Here is a 19,778-nt window from a genome sequence, read left to right on the forward strand (position 1 = left end):
GAACACCCTCACAAAACAGATAAACGCACAATGACTGTGAGAATGTTGTAAAAGTCAACTTTTCCCGATATCAGACTTGACAGGAACAGGTGGGTCTGGATGAGTCTGTCTACTGCCATCAGGCACAATCTGTGAATCACACAGACGTTGAGATTTACAGCTCTTGTTCTGATGACTCTTGTGTGTATGAAGCTGTAAACTCACGTTAAACAAGTAGGTCAGGTATTTCACAAGAATATTTCTCACCTCTCTGTGACGCAGCCTCTGTTTTCCCACTCTTCCCTTCTCCCCCTTCAACCATTTTTATTCTTTCATATATATATATATTTTTTTTAAAAGAGCAACATTTTGAACAAAAACCTGCATTTTTGTCAAAGACAACATCCGGATCACATTCAGAACGATGGTCAAAAGCATGGAGAAGATCGAGTCCATCAACAACCCTAAAGCTTCACAGTCCTGTCCTCTTCCTGGGTCGACATTTCATTCGGTAATGTTAGGCAGTTTTGATTTATATGCTGTTTAATGTCTGATGATCATATTATTTTACATGTGCGTAAGCATCAATGCTTCTATTGCTTGTTTCTGCTGCTTCTTTGCCCGCGTTTTGATCCGGAGATTCAGTACTCATTCAGAAGATGCGTAATAGCGCCCCCCCTAACCTATAACAGTGAAAACAAGGATTGTCGGAAAATTCAGTCAATGGAAGGGAAGCATTGTCATAAAAGATGGAAAATTCTGTCAATGCCAGGGAAAGACTTAAACATTTGTTAAAGACTTTGTAAGCATATTGCGGAGTTGTGCTTGAGTCAATGATTTTATTTGTGATAACGCAATGACACATGCCAAATTGTGCGGATATAATATTTGGCCAGGCTGTCATACAAAGAAATCGAGCTTTTTTGTTTTCTATGCATTTTCTTTTTGCATAGTAAAATAAAACATGTAGCTATTTTTACAAAATAATTTTCTCAGATAAATACCTTAAGCTGTGTTTATTAAGTGTTTTGTTGTTCCCTCATATTTAAAATATTTTAAAATATATGTCTTTTCCTTATTTTGATGGTTTAATCTAACTTCTAGGCTAATGTTAACAGATACAAAAAAATATTTCAGGATCTTTTGATGAATAGAAAGTTCAAAAGAACAGCATTTCAATAGTTTTTTTTTAACATTATAAATTTTAATACTGCCACTTTTTAAATAAAAAAACAAATGACCTCAAACTTTTAAAAGTATATATACATAGTTCTGACTTTAAATTCTGATTGGATGAGTCACATTTAATATTTTTAATAAAACGCAACAAAAAAAACAGGTTAAGTTATATATTAATGTGGGAAGCACTAACAGCAAACGTACTCAGCAACCGTTTCACGTCGAGCCCTACAACACTCTTAATAACAAGTTCTTCCTCTTGTTTGGGACACGTCCCACACTATATTGTCATACTTGTGTAAATAACATAAAGATAACCTGCCTCATCATATATACTCCTAAATATATCTACCAAGGTATATACAGCTGGATCTCTACTGCTTGACAGTTCTTATACCACCTACTGTACTGTACGTTTGTCAGGGTTATACCTCTTTCTTTTTATCGCCCATCTTCTCGAACTCTGCTCTTCACATCCTCTCTTTCTCTCCAGGATGAGTGTAATTTTGTGAATGTGTCCAGCGTCTAATCCTTCAGTTAAACACACTTTTATCATCAGCCTCTTGTAGATAAAGAATGACAGTTCGGACACTTCAACAAAAGCCATTAGAAAAGAAACGTGCTGATATGAGGGCCGTTTTGCATACAAACAGTGCCAAAGTTGTAACGGCACTTCTTTGAGCCCATAAAGGGCGTTTTTTTCCCCTTCCCACAAGAGGCAGGAGGAGGCCACACCCCACATCCTGAAACAACAGTGAGAGAGTAAAAGGGCATTACTAAAAAAGAAAAACAGTGCCACATCATATAATAAAGTCCTCTGAGAGTGTCTATTCTCTTTCAAAAGGGCCCCTGAACTGAGGCCCTCCCACAATGCCATCTCCTGGGGCACACAGCGCTGGCACACAGATTTTTCGCATCAATGCCACAGAAGAACCATTCAGTGAACAGTTCTTAAAAGATAATTTTTTTTCCAATATAAAGAACCTTTAGAGCAATGAAAAGGTTCCATCAATGTTATAGGTTCTTCATGGAACCATAAATGCAAATAAAACGATAAATGCAAATATTGAATGATAAAGCCATATTTTTTCTGCCATACTAGAACATTCCCAGCATCCATCTGAGCGAGCCGCACACAGACAGCAGGAACGTGCAAAGGTGTCACTTGGAATGTTCCAATCCAGCGAAAAACAATTCTTCGGATGACTAAAGTAAACCGGCAACACATTAGTCAGTTCATGAGAAGTGTTAAGTTGTTTCCTTTGTACTTTCCATAGTTGTTTCCTATGTTTTTTCCATACACTAGGACAGGGGCGTCCAAATTCGGCCCTGGAGGGCTACTGTCCTGTAGAGTTTAGCTCCAACTTGACTCGACACACTTGGCTGGAAGTTTCTAGTAAGACCCTGATTAGCTGGTTCAGGTGTGTTTCATTCACTCTGCAGGACAGTGGCTCTACATGAGCAGGATTGGACACCCCTGATCTAGAACCACAATGACATTCCTGATGTTTGGCTTCCACATACACACATGATCCTGGAATTTGAAAATCCATTGTTTTTCTGGCTTAATCGTAGCTTATCACTCTTACAATCACTGATGCCACCATAAGTCCTCCCACAAATCCTGTATCCTTGACCTTAAAGGTCAAGATTGTGATCTTGTTGATTGTAGGCCAGTGGCACATGAAACCAAGTCTGTTGCAATCCAACAGAAAACAAACTGAATTCAATTCAAACAAATTGAAACTAAAGGAGCAAATCTGTGATGTAGAGGTACCGGACCGGTACATAAAACACGCAAAGAACAGGAATGCTAATGCTTGCTAAAGAGCAACCGAATACACCTTTAACATTTAAGCTAAGATTATGAGCACTGGGAGAATAAAAGCATATATTTTTTTTCTGTTCATGTGCAATCAAATATTCTAGTATATAGGGATGCTAACCGATGACCATTTGACCGATGGTTGACCGTATCAACGTTAACCGATCAAAGTTGTCGGTAGTCGGTTTAAAAAGAAAAAAGTGATCTCTAAATTAGGCTATTATAGACAGTGGACTAAACGCTACTACAGTTAGCCATCTCATTCCAAGATATTTTTGTGTGAAGTGAACAAATCCCTCACACTCAATTTTTCATAACTCACCTGTTTGTACTTAATAAACCAATAAAAACATTTGGTGCGAGGTCACAGCTTTTGGGTTTGCGCGCTCACAAGGTTTGTGAAAAGTAAAGGCTACAGGCTAAAACACTGTAGGTTAGAGCCAGGGCAGACGACATGATGAAGCATGCAAAGAAAAGTAGTGTGTGGGACCATTTCACCAAAAAGAATGACACAGATGTAAGTTGCAACTTGTGTGATACAGTGCTTAAATACAGTAGGCCTACTATGATGTATCACCTGAAAACGCGACTTGTTCTGTCCGTTATTAGAAGGTACACAGTGAGTTAGACCTGCCTTGGCCGGTGCGTCTTTTACGCATTCTGAAGGTGCCTGTTTTATCCATTGGTTTTTCGTGTTGCAGTCTATTAGGCAACATTCCGCATAAGATTGGCTTAGATTTGGAAATACATTACATCTACATTTCAGTGATAACAGATAAGGTGATCATCATGATCATCATCTTTCTTTATTATTGTTAGCACTTCCTCAAACTAAAGCGGCGTCTCTTCGGAGCTGTCATTTTCTTAAATGAGGCGCGGCATTGTTTCAAATGAGCTTCTAACGCTAGACTAACGCCTTTATTTTCAACGCGATCACCTTGTACCCAAACCATTTCGAAACTAAGGAGCCATTTGTCCACCGATTACATACAAGCTGCTTACGCACTGCGTTTGAGGGACTCAAGTTTCACGCTGTATGGGATTTTAAAAAAGCGACGTGAGTGGAAGAGCGGCCCCGGGGCAGTGTGTGTGTGAGCGGGAGGCAGAGAGAGATGCGACAGAGTTGCGACAGAGTTGCGAAATTGCAGGCGCGGCTCGAAATGGCTGTTATTTCAAATAGCGTGGCATATTTTAAACTAATCGGTTAACCGCTTTCAAGCGGCTAATGAGGCACGGTGGTCGGTCAAGAAAATTTTTAGTTTTCGCCATCCCTACTAGCATATCTGAACTACAGTAAAGCTTCATCAGTCATGTCAAATTTATGATGTTATAAATAGCACAATGACATAAACAGAGGAAAGTCATAAAATTATGAGTAAGGGTCAACGATTATCAGCCATGGTGGTTCGGATATAACATACCCTGAATGATTAAAAATTTCTTTTAATATCACTCAAGTGGACACCAGAACCAGATATAAAATTCAGTCTTCTAAATATTGACCACTGAGTGTTTCTGAAGTCCCAGTTCAGGTTCACACTGTGATGTATCAGGCAGTGCAACGATTTCATCCAAGTCAATTTAGAGTAGCAATACAATTATTACAACTAAAATAACTAATATCTGAAATCAGAGCTTTTCTGGTGGCAAAGTTTGTTCAAACCCACTAAAGGTTGATCCATGAACTCATCACAATCTCATGAAGCAAGATTCTTCAGGTTGCTCCTGATGGATTGTCCCTATAATAGGTGTACACTACTAAATAATATCTTGGTATATTTTATGAGAGTATATTTTAGCCTTGCACTTCCACCCCAAACAATGACAGTGGCCATTACTTGCAATGAGCACATGTCTCGTGTAGCACTGCCCCTGTGCCCCTGTGAAGAAAACACAGTGTAATTAACCAAGGCCGAGCTGGATCTGCACCATTAAAAGCCCACGCAGAGCTGTCTCGTCAAAAGAGTGTGTGTGTGTGTGCTAGGAGTATAGAAAGAGGTATAAAAGAACAGAGTTAAGTTGGATGCCAGCCACTGGGGGTGTAACCTGATAAAAATGTCCCACTCTCCGTTTTTTGTCCCAATCTGCCTGTTCCTCTTTCTCTTTCCATCTCCTATCACTCTCACTTCAAGACTGAAAGACGTTCTCAGGATCTTTGTTGCCTCTCAACCATCAAACTCTCTCTCTCTCTCTGCCTGAGCAGTCTGGAAGCGGGCCAGGGAAGCGTGGGAGTTGTAGTAAGTCTTGTTGCTCAAAGCTTTAATCTTGCCTCTAAAAGAGAGAGTGAGAAAGGGAGAGAGGAGGGGGATACTCCTCTTCTGTGCTGGGCCAGCTGCTCTTTCTTTGAGTGGTCCTCCTCCACTAGCGGACCCCAAAGCATCATTAATACTCTCCCTCAGCCAAACGTGTTACCAGGAAAATTCCCTTATTGTACACCAAACCCCCTTGACACTGTATGTGAGTGGGTGTGTTTGGGAGCCTGTCTTTCAGTTAAAGATAAAAGATGCCTTGGCTTACCTTACAGCACATGAAAAACATCATGAAACGTCATTCACAACATAACTTCTGTAATGTAATGTATTGTAACTCATCCATCAGGATTTGACTGGACCATTAAAGTTAAAGATGCTATTACATTACTAAAATCATATTTAAGCAGCTACAGTAGATATTTGTGGCTATGCTTTGTTGTAAATATATAGTCATGTTTGAAGGTATATGGGTATATAAGGTATATGATATAGACAGGGTTTGTAATCAACTTTTCTACTCACCAGCCAATTTGGTTACTAAATTTTTAAGTTACCAACCATTCAGAACTTCTACTAGCATTGTATTTTGATGTAAAACTATGGACAACTATTGAACAGCCTGAGTCATAGAACACTAACCCAGTGTTCAAATTTTGAAGATGTGGCATTTCTCTCAGACAGTGTGTGACCCTCTTTACATTTTGTTTTGCTTATGTTTTAGGCTCCTTTTAGAGGAAGAGCTCTGATAAAGATGCTTTGCTAAGTGATAGAACATAATTTATTAATTATAACCCAGCAAATTGGCTAGTGTTTGGCGGGTTGGCAGGAGCTATTTTTTTAAACCTTGGAAATAGATATAGATAGAACGATGGATGATGTATATGGATGGTCAAGTTCCTGTTTGGTATTGCCCATTCAACTCAAATTATGAAAAAGATTGTAAATTAAAAAATTATCCAATCCGTCCAAAATCTCATCTCATGATTTCTTATATGTGTATGCATGTTTCCCTGAGTGTGTGTGTGCAAAATTACTAATTTCACCCTAAACTCACCTTCATCGTCTTCTTCCTCATTGTTCTGTCTCCTCTTTTTTCTGGACTTGGAATTCTTCTTGTTTTTTATGTCCTGTTGATCCATGATGTGCTGAAGAACTGTCAGATACAACAAACTGTTAATTTTGAACACTCATACGCTCCAGTCTGTCTGAACAATACTCGACTTAATTGTTCCATGGCCTGTGTGATTTTTAACCTGCTGTAACCCCTGCGTTTTATTTTTCCCTCCTCCACAGCGCTATATCCTGTTTGGGTAGGCACAATGCCATAATAATTTTAGCAGTGTAACCAATATTGGCCCGCTCTGTTTGTATGTATATGTGTTTCAGGTTTGAATCCATATGGGAGGGCCTAAAACATAAACAGTCCCCTGTGTGTGTCCTTTCCCTGTCCTACAAACAAAAACACTGGACTATCCAAGACATACACTGGCCCCAAAAAGAATGTCCAAATAAGTATTTGAACACTTAAGCCACACTTACAAATGTACGAATTTCATTACATTAGACACAAATGATCAAAAGTGGCATTTATCTAAAAACAAAATATTTGAAACTTACTTTTCTTATCGTTACTGGGCTCAAGGTGTCGTTGGATGTACCCTTCCAAATAGCGTCTAAATTTGGGCGAAGGCGAGAAGAACGCTAAGCTGATGGCCATCAACTCCCAGCCTGCTTCCAAGCTCCTCAAACTCAAGTTATCGGTGGTCTGTCGCACCAGCTGCACGTACAGCTCGTCCCTCAACCCTTGCATCCCCCAGCACTTCGTGACCACCTGAAGGGCCACGTGGCGTTTGTCCAATCTGGCCGGCCTGTCACCCATGTAGGCCTGGACAAGCTTGAACATCTCGCAGGCTTCCTTCTTGACAGTGCGGTCGCTGGTGATCAGCATGGGTTTCTTAATGGAGCCTCGGTTCCACGACAGCATATTAGCGATGGAGACGCGCCGGCGAAACAGGCCTTGTGTGTGCTGGTTAAGGTTCTTGCTGGCCCAGTCCTCCATGTTGGCGTCGGGTGTAGGTTTGCAGAGGGTGGTGTACGGGTACTGGTAACCCGAACCTGTGCTGGCATGAGGAGGAGGGGGATTGTTGTTGTTGTTTTTATAGGTGAGGTGGGCAGTTCCATGACCCTCTCTGTCATGGTCATCCTGGGGTGAGACATCCTGCTGAGTTTTGGATTCCAGTGTTCCTGTCTGGAGACAAAAATAAGAGATTGAGAAACAAAAAGATACCAGCATGAATGCAGCTGTTCTGGCACTTATTTGCATCATCATGACTGCCGCAGGAACTTGAATCTGAGTGCATGTGTTGCGTAGGCTGCAGCCGATTGGCTTATTACTCACTCTCCCTGCAGAAACCTGGAAACGCTTTTTGTCATGGATTATGCTCGCTCCCTAAATAGGTGACCCAATATGGAAATCACATCCCAGCATCAAACATTACTGCCTCCCCTCTTCTCTCTCTTCTTTTCTCCCTCTCTCCTAACTCATTACTGCTCCAGAAACCTGTCCAACTTTTACACTGAAGAAAATGATTTTAACGACTAAGTATTTTTCTCTCATTTAAAAATGTTTGTGCATATCTAAATGAAACAGACTTTTGAGAATATCTTTAAAGTCATGATGAAACGGAAGTATCAACAAATTTTTTCTTTCATATTAAGTACATCCAAGTGTAAAGGATTTTGATTTGATTTTGAGATGCTGGCGGTGCATTCAAAAATCAATGCAAGCTTGCAGTCGATTGTGTTTAAGTGGACAAAAATATGTTTTATTTAACATGGAGTTAGTCGCCCCATTGGACAGAGCCATTTTGAAATTACATGACTAGATAAAGGCCCTGTCCCAAATGGCATACTTCATATGCACTTTTGGTCTTGTGGACTTACAATGGTTGCCTCGTGTTCTTGTCCGTTAAGTCCGTGAAACCGTGTCCCATTTGTCATTTAAGGTTTCAGAAGGGTGCTCGCGAGCTCCACAGCAGACTTCTTCCCGACAGTCAAAGCGGGGTTACGTCACGAAAGGGTGGACTCGTAGGAAGACCGTGAGTTCTTAGGGTGCCATTTCGGACAGGGCCAAATACTACTCAATAAATCGTGATAACTGATATCCGACCGATAATGGGATACTCAATAAACTGATCATGGCTGACTGCGAAAGATTGTGAATGTGATTGTATCACATTGCGCTGCAGTTTTACGGTCACTTTAGACATACAATTTGTTTGTCACAGGGCACTTGTTCTGTTGTGATTGGTTAGAACACGGTATAAGTCCAGGATGACTACCAACGGCAGTAAAAAATCTATAAAAAATATCAACATTTTATTTGAGATATTAGTTTGTTTAGCATTTCAAATGTGGCAGCCAAAACATGCAATACAACTGGACACAATCATGCTGACATTATTATGGTTACAAAAAGAGTCAATGAAAGATGACAGGTTATGAGCATGATGTCATCTGTATGCAGTAGCATGCCTATCCAGCACGTTACATTTGCGATATACTCCCTCAACATAAGGGTTTCCTTTCCTGCCTTGCCACCCCCTAGCACTACGTCAATGTGACACTGTGCCCTAAGTGATACAGATTTAACAATGTGGTCATATTAAATTGTAAGAATGAAGTGTTTCTCCATGCATCTGGACATTAGTGCGGTTCTACCTCCATTAAGATGTAATAAGCTTGCTTTGAACCAAATCATTGAGTCAATGTTTCCAACCTCACAACTCTGCCTTTACATTTATTTTTGTATTTTAATCAGATGTCAGAGTATGAGAGAGAGACAAAGAGATTGATGAAGTTAATGAGGCACATTAAGGCAAGAAAATAGCTGAAGTGCCAGCAGACATATAGAGGAGGCTGAATACTGTAGGGATGAAATTATCATTATCCATTCACAAAGACTAACATAGGCATTCCTACATAATGTTTAAGAAAAAGGTAATTTTTTATTAAGTTGCACTGGTGTGATTATTTTAATCGTGTATGATCATTTGATTGATGACAAACCTCTCTTAGTGTATTAAGATCCATAATATTAACTCCACCAACTCATGCTCCCCAGGAGAAGCCAAACCACATGTGGAGCACTACACTAATGACAAGAGGAACTGTCAGCACACGCATCGAAACACATTACCTACATGTGCCAAATCACATTGAGCTGTAAGAGCCGACTGTCTTGTACGACCACAACACCTGGCTAATTGAATGAGGGGACTAGCCTGGTCTCTGTTTTCCTTTCTCAATTATTCTGTAAATAGCACCAGCACTTGTATTTCTGTTATGTTTTAAAACAGACAGGTTGTTTCTGGTGGAGCACAGACTAAAGGGTAATTTATGTTCCAGTTTTTCCAGAACTTGTGTGGGAATGACTTCATGAACAGCATTAAAACACAAGCTAATGCTACCGAATCCAGAGCCTGGATCCAAAACCATCTTTATTTCAAACCCTGCTGAGATGCACTGCAGTCCAATCCATACGTAGACCACTGCCTTAAAGTCACCATGAAATCAAAATGAACAATTCTTATGGAATATTGCAGTATTTATCATAAATGATTTAGCCATGCACATTTTTTTTTAAATAAATACCCTCGTAAGCTTTAATCAAAATAACTTCCCTTCCCTCTTGCAATGACATCTTTTCTCTTATTTGATGACACTTTTACTGACGTGAAGGTGGGACAACCCTTCAATCAAATGAGTTCACACCATGGACGAAATTAGGTCCTGCCCCAATTTTTTTTTCTTCAACATTTACATTTATTCATTTAGCTGACGCTTTTATCCAAAGCGACTTACAATTGCTATATTTCAGAGGTCGCACGCCTCTGGAGCAACTAGGGGTTAAGTGTCTTGCTCAGGGACACATTGGTGTCTCACAGTGGATTCGAACCCGGGTCTCTCACACCAAAGGCATGTGTCTTATCCACTGCGCCATCACCACCCCTGCGCCACCACCACCATCTTCAAGAAGCCGTTTCACTTGGATATAAGTCAAAATAGGTAAGAAAAGACTATTGCAACTTCTGTTTCATATCAGCGATACATTGCTCAAGTCCCTGGACTGTTGCTTGCTAGTAAGAGTTCTTGCTTGACTTCAACTGTATGATTCATGAAACAGATTATATGAGTTCCACTGTCTGCAGTGTCAGTAGTTGCAGTATTGTTTCACTGTGTATTTACTCTGCTGAAGTAGGCTATCTGCCTTTATTATGACCAATATCCGCTATCCACAAGAAACAGACTCTCCATACAGTCATCCATGAACACGGCCTGAAAAAGTAATTTGGTTCTCAAGTTCTGGCTGCACTGACCTACTTGCTACCCGATTCCCATATGTACAACCCCCCACCAACCAAAAAAAAAACACACGCACACACACACTTAAATTATTCTTTTACATCTCTCCGTCATCAATCCTTTGCATGCTACACTCACCTGTCTCATAACCTTGCATTTTCCCCTTAATCTGTTTCTTGAGAAAAACAACCACTGGCCTTTGTACAGTCCTTTTAATCTAAGCACAACACACACACACTCACAAGTAAATCTCCTTAGAATGCAACATTCACAGCCTTCAGCTCAGGAAACCCCAAGCCTCGCCATCTCCTGCATAGTATCTACAACAACCGGATGGGAAGTGTTTTTTTGCTTTTCCACTCCATAAGACACAGTCGAACTCTCAAATTTGAGGAGTAATGAAAGACAGAAGGGTAATTAAAAGAAAAAGAAATACAGAAAAAGGGAATCAGCCAGATTACCTCACTGGTCCAACCATAACAATATTTCCAGACTTAGACACTCAAGCAAGTGGACAGCTGCAAAAAGTGTTTATACCTGTGAGAGAGACCTAGGCGGTTCTGGAGAGGACAAGCTGGTCTGTGATGTTACGCTCTTCTCCAGCGAATCCACTTTCTCGTACGTCCTCTTTTGCCTGCTTCCGAGCCCATCTGTCACCAGTGGCGACAGCAGCACGTCACCATGGTTGTTGCCCCCGCCCTTATACAGTGATCGGTTACTTGATGTCACATCCTCCCTTGATCCACACCCTCTTGCACCCATCTTCAATGAACTGACTGGTGAGCGGGCGGTACTCCCAGAAGCCTCTGATCCCATCTCAGTGTCCAGACTGGCCTTGCTGCCATGAAGTGTGTTAGAACGGTTCACCACCGCCCTCATTTCTGCCATCAGCTTCTCATTCAATGCGTTTAACTCACTACTGCTGCCCACCGACCCGGGCCGACCAGACCCAGCTCCCAGAGCTGCACGCCGACGGTTTTTCCTTCGCAGACTTGGGGATGGTCCGGTGGAGTAGCCAGAATCCTGGTACGTGACGGCAACAGGGCCTGGGTACTCCTGAGAGGCCAGGCTGCTTTGGCGACTATGGCGAGGCTCCAACAGCCTCCATGATTGCTTCTTCTCTAGAGAGATTTCTTTCTTAATCTGGGCAGAGACTGGAGACTGGGGCTGGATTTGAGGGCTGGTTGGATTTGTAGGACCCTTGATGGGATTAGACATCTGGGGCTGGTGCTTGAATACAGCTGCATCCACATTTACCATGTGCTTGATGCACTCCCGGCCGGCCGGACTGTACTCACTAGCGGAGGAGCTGCAGACTTGTTTGGAATGGGGGAACTGGAGAAGTTTAGGAGGCTGGGTTCCTCTAGACAGGCTGTGACTGGTGGAGTTGGGACCTCTGCGTAAGTGGTGCGCACCTTCTACTTCCATTTCCACTGGGGGTTCATCGTAAATGGGGGGATCCATGGGTGGAGGTTCATCATAGATGGGTGCTGAGGGTAAAGCTCCATATTGAGGGGAAGAGGGGCGGTGTGTACCTGCAACAGAGCGCTGGTGCACCGAGCAAGAGGAAGAGCTAGAAGTGGGCAAAACCAGACAGAAGTTGGCATCCCCCTTTTTGAGGTGGTAACCCTGCTTGGAGTCTCCAGGCACGGCCATTTTGTTGAACAAACCAGTTATGTCAAGTTGCGCTGTGTAACCTGGTCTGGGTGAAGTGCAAGTGTTGGTGGGGTTGTGATGGAGAAGGTGGTGGCTAGTAACTGGTCCCAGAGATTGGTTTCTTCCAATGCTGTTAACTTTCACCAACATGGCAGCCTTGGATCCAGGAGCAGGCTGCCATCTTTGAGCGAAGTCCCTGAAACACACAAAAAGAGATTACGGTCAACACATACTGTGTTGTTCTCTATTTCCTAGAGCTGCCTTTAAATACAGCATTCTAACTGAAATTGAACCTTGTTAGTGACTGATTTGGAATAGTCTACATCAGTGTTGTAGAAGACCAGTGTTGTCAAGACCAGCTCAGTCGAGTCTTGAATCGAGACTAAGACCAGAAGAGGGTCGAGTTTGAGTCAAAACCGGGACCACATGCTCTCGAGTCCATGATAAGACCATGAAAATATGGTCTTGATCTCGGTCCAAGTTCTCAATTACAAAACTGCTCTACATAGGTAGCAACTCCACGTTTGACGTTAAGATCTTGCTAAAAACTCTATGAATAAAATATATGGCACAAACAGATATTTGGAAAAGTTATGCAAATACAATTGAAACATACTTATCAACACATTTTTAAAAACATTTGAATGTGAATAAACCAAATAAATCCAATTTTACAATTCAATTCATTTGTAATATGTTGAAGTTATAAACATTTATCATGTTACTAGTATTCTTGCTATTGAGCATAATATCTGGCAATATCCTGTGGGTATTTGAGAGCTAAACATGAAACTCTCTGTAAATCTATCCATATCTAATAGAGAAGAATATGTGGTTGCGATGCCAAGAATGGCATAGTACTTTTTCCTCGTTTTCTTTTAAAGAATATATCATACATGCAAACACAAAACAAAGCCAATTAACCAATGTGTTTAGCCTTCAGTAAAGAAATGTTAAGCAACAACAATATTAATATTTATTAGTCTGAGGATTTTGCTTCAGTATCAGAGAGCTGCTTATAACGATTTCAATCAAAGCACAAACAATGTGCAGGCAGACACAGACAGACACACACAGACAGACAGACAGACAGACACACACACACACACACACACACACACACACACACACACACACACACACACACACACACACTATCCAGGCCACCGCAGTGGAGTGTGTAGGAGAAACACAACAGGAAAGGTTGAACAGACAGTGTGTTCCAGCAGAGTTGAAAAACAGGAATCCACTATGGACTGATATAGTGACGCTATCAAAATGTTACAACAACATTACCAGAGCGTTGTAACCTAATCATGTAACACAATTACATTCACTTATCTCTTACTAATACATGCTGAACCACTGTAACACAATTTCTGCATGCAAGACACACACACACAAACACACTTTGAAGTTTACATTTGGTCTATACTTGCATAAAAGCACACGTGTATGCAAATTAGTTTTACTTTTACATTTTGTGTTTGTGTATGTTTTAAACCCACAAACTGCTCATGTTCCTTTGCACAAGCATAAACGGATGTCAAACTCACGGTGCTGCAAATGCAGAGAAACCCTTGGAATTTCAAAGCAGCCTGAGGAACGCCACTCTGAACTCCTGCAACCAACGTGTGATTGCATGCGCGCACACACACACACCACAATACGCAACCATTAACATACTGCACGCAAACACAAAAGAATGTAAAAATCAACATTAGCTGATCTTTGTATGCACTGATTAATGGTGTAAACCACCTTCAGACCACTAATCCAGATTAGTCCTACTCCGTGTGTAAGCTAATCTGAACTCTGCCAGTCTTGCAGTTTCCTTCCCAACCCAAGTCCATCAAAACAAAACCGCATCTACGCACAAGTACATTTCACTCAGATCTTGGTGACCAATCACACACACCACAACTGAAACAATAAACAACTCAATCGGATCAGTTTAAGAACTTCTAACCACTTTATATAAGCACCGCTTATCAAACTACACAACATGTGCAGTAACACGCAGCCTCGTGTACCTTGTTCACACTAAGGCGGCAACTTTTCACATTACAACATTGCAAGAAACAAATCAACATATTCTCAATACAATTGACTGCATCATTCAAGATACACCTGTTGCACGACTATCTAAACTCACCTGAGACAGAGATGCGTAGCGTATGTTTGAGCATGCAGTCAGCAAACAAACTTACCCCTGGCATACCCAAAGGTGGCACGGCAATCTGTAAGGGTGCTTGGGGTGACTGAGAATTGTAGAGGACGCCTCCCTCAGCTGGAAACGCAAATCGAGGCAGACAGCCAAAAACAGCCAAATCGAGTAGAAGAGGCAAGTGCCCGCTGCTCTAAACGTCTATTCTTAGCTAATCTAGCTCTTTCCGCAATCCTGCAGGTTGTCAACCTCGGCTCAAATTCTAACCATCATCCTGTGATCGTTTAATTATGGACTGGTACAGAGAGGGACAGCAAGAGAGAGCGAGGGAGGAAAGGAGGAAGGGAGGGTGAGAAGGACAAGGAGAGAGGGAGGGAGGGAGGGAGGAGGAAGGCGGCCCTCCTCTGGGTTACAGTAGCAGGAATGCAAGTTTTGCCATCGTAACACACACACTTACACACATAAACTTGGATCGCCTGGAGAATGGTCACTCCCCTGGACCATTCTCAACCCGCCTGACTCGATCAGATCAGACTCCTAGTGTGTGTAACAATACATCTTCAGCTTCCCGAGAGGCCTGTATTAACTAACGAAACACTTCAATACACTCCATTCCTAAAGTTCTTGTCTACTCTGAGCTCATTTATAAAAACACACTCTTTGTTTTCTTGAAGTGGCTGTCTACCTCTTGATCAGAATCTTTCTACGCTGTTCACAGCCCAAACTTCTCTCTGTTTCTCTGTCCGCTGTGGTCTTTCCCACTCATTGTGTCAACTGTCTCATGGCCAAATGTCAACAATCTATTCACAGTGTCGAGTAAATACAATGTCGCAGCCTTGTAAATAATCTCAACACAAAGAACAAAACACATCATTCTCATCAGTCTCAGTTCATTTCTTGGTATAAATATTAGGATAAAGTTATGTTACAGTGGGATTGTATGCCCTGACAATTTAACAGTAATATTGTAATAAATTGTTACAATTTAAAATTGATGTTTTCTATTTGAATATATTTTATAAGCAATTTATTCTTATGTTGTCAGCTGAATTTTCAGTATCATTACTCTAGTCTTCAGTATCACATAAATATGCTGATTTGATTAAACATTTCTTATTATTATCAATGTTGAAAACAGTTGTGTTGCTTCATAAATGAACCGTGATACATTTATTTGACAAGATTCAAAGATATTTCAGGATTCTTTGATGAATGCATAGTAGAAATATTTTGCATCAATATAAAAAATCTTTACCGTAACTTGATCAATTAAAAGTATTCATTTCCAACAAATAAAAACATATCTTATTGACATACATATCTGGATACTTAAATGTTGCACTACAAAGGTGATCAGGAAAACAAAGATAGCAAAAATATAAGAAAGTTTTGAAAAACTAAATGGAAATTTGTTTTAGAGTAAAAACATTATATTTATAGGCTGGTAACCATTTAATAATGCTATTATTTCATTCTGATAACTTTTTCAATTAAACCAAATCCAAATAATTTTTCACAAGGAATTCCTCAGTTCCTTGCATTGCCCCCATGCTTTTTTAAGGTGCTCTTATCAGGTGTAAAAAGGGAATCTAATATGTTCTCGGCACTCTCGGATAATTTCTGCTTATTTAAATAATCTGAGAGGCATAGTTTTCAGCATGTAGTCGTGACATAAGCTGTGATTACTGCATCAGCTCATTTATCTTCAGACGGGTGAATGCGTCTGTGATGGCCAGGTGTTGAGGTTCTCACACACACACTCATTAAACCCCACCACAAAAGACTCCCAACATCTTGGCGAGTACAGACCATGCTGATTGTGTTATTTGCAGTGAACACAAAGGGATGCTGAGAGAGGCTGGACAGGGGGCCGGAGAGCAGAACGGGGGTGTCCTGAGGGAGTGCATGTTGGAGAAGTTCAAAGGGCGTTTCTCCAACAGCATAAACAGGAAATACCAGCGCAGCGTTCACACTGAGCGGAACCGAGAGAGTAATGTGTGTTCTGTGTTATAGTGATGGAGGAAACTCAAACCAAAGCACACACTGCTCTTTCCCTCTTGAATACCAATAAGGTCTAATATACCTGAAGATCTATAGTATTCCTATTCATCTCAATGGTACTTGTTCTGTTGGTGCAGGACCCCTGGGAGTATATTATGAAGCAATTTTTTTGTTTTCAGCCAATCATCTGAGATGTAAATGTCATGTTGTGACCGATCACTATAGTAAAACTCAATGCAGGAAACAGGAACAAACTATTATGTCACACATTTAAAAGCCCTAAATAAATAAATACATAAATAAATATTGCTTGCAAAAATGGCATTTAGTTAGAATACATGGCTACTTTTAAATGACAGTTAAAGCAGGATGCTTTTTGTTCCATCCATCCATCAATTCACATATCAACTTATCCATTCACATATCTATCCATCCATCTATCCATCCACCCATACATCCATCCATCCATCCATCCACCTATTCACATATCTACCCATCCATCCATCTACATATCCATCCACCTTTCTATTCACATATCTACCTATCCATCCATCCACCTATCTACATATCCATCCATCAATCTACCCATCCATCCATCGATCCATCCATCAATTCACATATCAACCTATCCATTCACATATCTATCCATTCAGATATCAATCTATCCATTCACATATCTGTCCATTCACATATCTACCCATCCATCCATCCATCCATCTACATATCCATCCATCCACCTATCTATTCACATGTCTACCTATCCATCCATCCATCCATCTACATATCCATCCATCCATCCATCTACCTGTCTACCCATCCATCCATCCATCCATCCATCTACCTATCTATCCATCCATCCACCTATCTATTCACATGTCTACCTATCCATGTAATCCATGTAAGCTGACTTTTAGTAAATGTTTACATATTCGGACGGTAAATATGTTAGTGTTATGACAGACAATTAAACAATATCGCAATCACAATTTATGTGTTTTTTTATTAGAATGCTGTAAAAAATATTACAAGACTAAATAGCAGTTTTACTGCCGACACCTGAGGTACAAATGTAGTTCTGCAAATTACAATACATTCCAGTAAATTTCTTCCAAATCGGTTCTTTTTCTCACATGTGACATTAGTAACTTCTATTGAACCGGTTTCTACTGAATCGCTTCATTCGTATGGCTCATGTAAATAAGGATAAATTAAAAATGACACGCTGATCTAAGTCCCTGTGTCGAATATTAGATTGCATCTTTGCATTTTTTATTATACTTTTTCAATTTTGTAATCGTTTTTTAGGTAGCACTTTATTTTACAGTCCTGTTCCCCTGTACTTTTTACAGTAATTACAATAACTGGATAATAACTAGGTACTAACCCTGAACCTACCCCTAAATTTAACCTTAACCCGTGTAGTTACCTTTTATTACCCAGTACTTTCTTAGGTAAGTACACTGTAAGTACATGTACTGTAAAATAAAGTGCAACTGTTTTTAAGTTGATGTTTTTAATAGTGGAATATGCATTTTAAAAGTAGCTAATTGAATTAACACATTCAAGATTTTAGTTGCATTAACTAAACAAGTTCAATCTTTCAAAAACCCTCATTGTCTTTGTGGAAGAAAACAATATATAATCAGATAGTTATATATTAAAAACTATACTGCATATTTAAAGGGACTGTTCAAATAAAAATTCGGTCATAATTTACTTACCATTATGTAAGTGCAAACATTCATTCTTCTATAGATCATAAGATATTTTGAAGAACATTGGGAACCAAAAAGCATTAGAAATTGTGAAAATTTTGTGAAAGTATTGTTTAAAAAAAAGAAAAATAGATTTTGGTGAGTAAATGAACTCACAGAACTCCCTTTAAGTTGCTTTGGTAAGTAGCTCGTAGCAGCGTTAGCCACTTTTTCAGAAAAATATCTTGAAGTTTAACTCAACTATGTTTCGCATGTAGTTTGACAAGTTAGTTTCAAACTAGCTTGCCCAATATTGACTGGAACAAACTGTTATATAAATAGATATATTAAGAGGAGCTGAGAATGATAGACAAATCAGCAGACAGACAGATACAGCTGTGTTGTGGTGAAATCTTTGTAGGTGTCATTGTGTGACTGGATTTACGACTGTGAGCATGACAGAGCGCACAGCATAACACACACAGAACCACAGAAACACACAATTCCCAAACAAACAAACAGCAAACAAACACTTAATTTAACCACAGAAAATATAATCCATTGGGAAGGAGTATGAGAAAGAGCAAGACACAAAGAGAGAGAGAGAGAGAGAGAGAGAGAGACAGAGACAGAGAGAGAGAGAGAGAGAGAGAGAGAGAGAGAGAGAGAGAGAGAGAGAGAGAGAGAGAGAGAGAGAGAGAGAGAGAGAGAGAGAGAGAGAGAGAGAGAGAGAGAGAGAGAGAGAGAGAGAGAGAGAGAGAGAGAGACAGAGACAGAGACAGAGACGGGGTGGGTTGTCCTAAAAGGATTTGTCATGGGAAAGTCAAGCATGGAATCTGAAGAGACTTCAGCATTCACTGGTTTTGGAATGCTGTGAACATACAGTATCTCACAAAAGTGAGTACACCCCTCACATTTCAGCAAACATTTTAGTATGTATTCTCATGGGACAATACTATAGAAATGAAACTTGGATATAGAGTAGTCATTGTGCTGAGCTTCATTGAGGGAAACATGGATTCCAACATGTACTGTGAGACACAGAAGCAGAACATGATGCCCTCCCTTCAGAAACTGTGCCGAACGGCATGATACCGACCCCAAACACACCACCAAGATGACAACTGCCTTGCTGAGGACACTGAAGGTGAAGGTGATGGAGTGGCCAAGTATGTCTCCAGACCTTAACCCTATTGAGCACCTGTGGTGATCCTCAAGCTGAAGGTGGAGAAGCGCCATGTGTCTAACAGCCAGCAGCTCCATGATGTCATTATGAAGGAGCGGAAGAGTTGCTGGGATCCAGCAACAACCTGTGCATCTCTGGTGAACTCCATGCCCAGGAGGATTAAGGCAATGCTAGATAACAATGGTGCTCACACAAAAAATTGATACTTTGGACACAGTTTTGACATGTTCACTTTGGGTGTACTCACTTCTGTTGCCAGCAATTTTGACAATAATGGCTGTGTGTTGAGTAATTTTCAGAGGACAGTAAATATATACTGCTATACAAGAAGCACATTGACTACTCTAAAATATATCCAAGTTTCATTTCTATAGTATTGTCCCTTAAGAAGATATACTAAAATGTTTGCTGAAATGTGAGGGGTGTACTCACTTTTGTGAGATACTGTAAAGCATCTAAAATTATACATGTGCTT

General features: G+C 40.5%; 1 protein-coding gene across 3 annotated transcripts in view; it reads right to left on the minus strand.

The window, feature by feature from the left end:
* Window positions 1-19,778, minus strand: part of arhgap46b (Rho GTPase activating protein 46b) — a 73,239-nt gene that overhangs the window by 8,314 nt on the left and 45,147 nt on the right. For 2 of the 3 annotated variants that reach the window (XM_077214070.1, XM_077214068.1), the window contains 3 exons: window positions 11,137-12,451; window positions 6,853-7,483; window positions 6,290-6,388 (listed from right to left, as the gene is read on the minus strand). In XM_077214070.1, coding sequence (XP_077070185.1) covers window positions 6,290-6,388; window positions 6,853-7,483; window positions 11,137-12,451 — 2,045 coding nt within the window. Of the gene's footprint in view, window positions 1-6,289; window positions 6,389-6,852; window positions 7,484-11,136; window positions 12,452-14,465; window positions 14,743-19,778 lie in introns of those variants that run through there. The other variant, XM_077214071.1, reaches the window with a different exon arrangement.

This window comes from Siphateles boraxobius, unplaced genomic scaffold, assembly GCF_051911475.1.
Source record: "Siphateles boraxobius isolate OS27281-9 unplaced genomic scaffold, OSU_SipBor_1 68, whole genome shotgun sequence".
Classification (NCBI taxonomy): domain Eukaryota; kingdom Metazoa; phylum Chordata; class Actinopteri; order Cypriniformes; family Leuciscidae; genus Siphateles; species Siphateles boraxobius.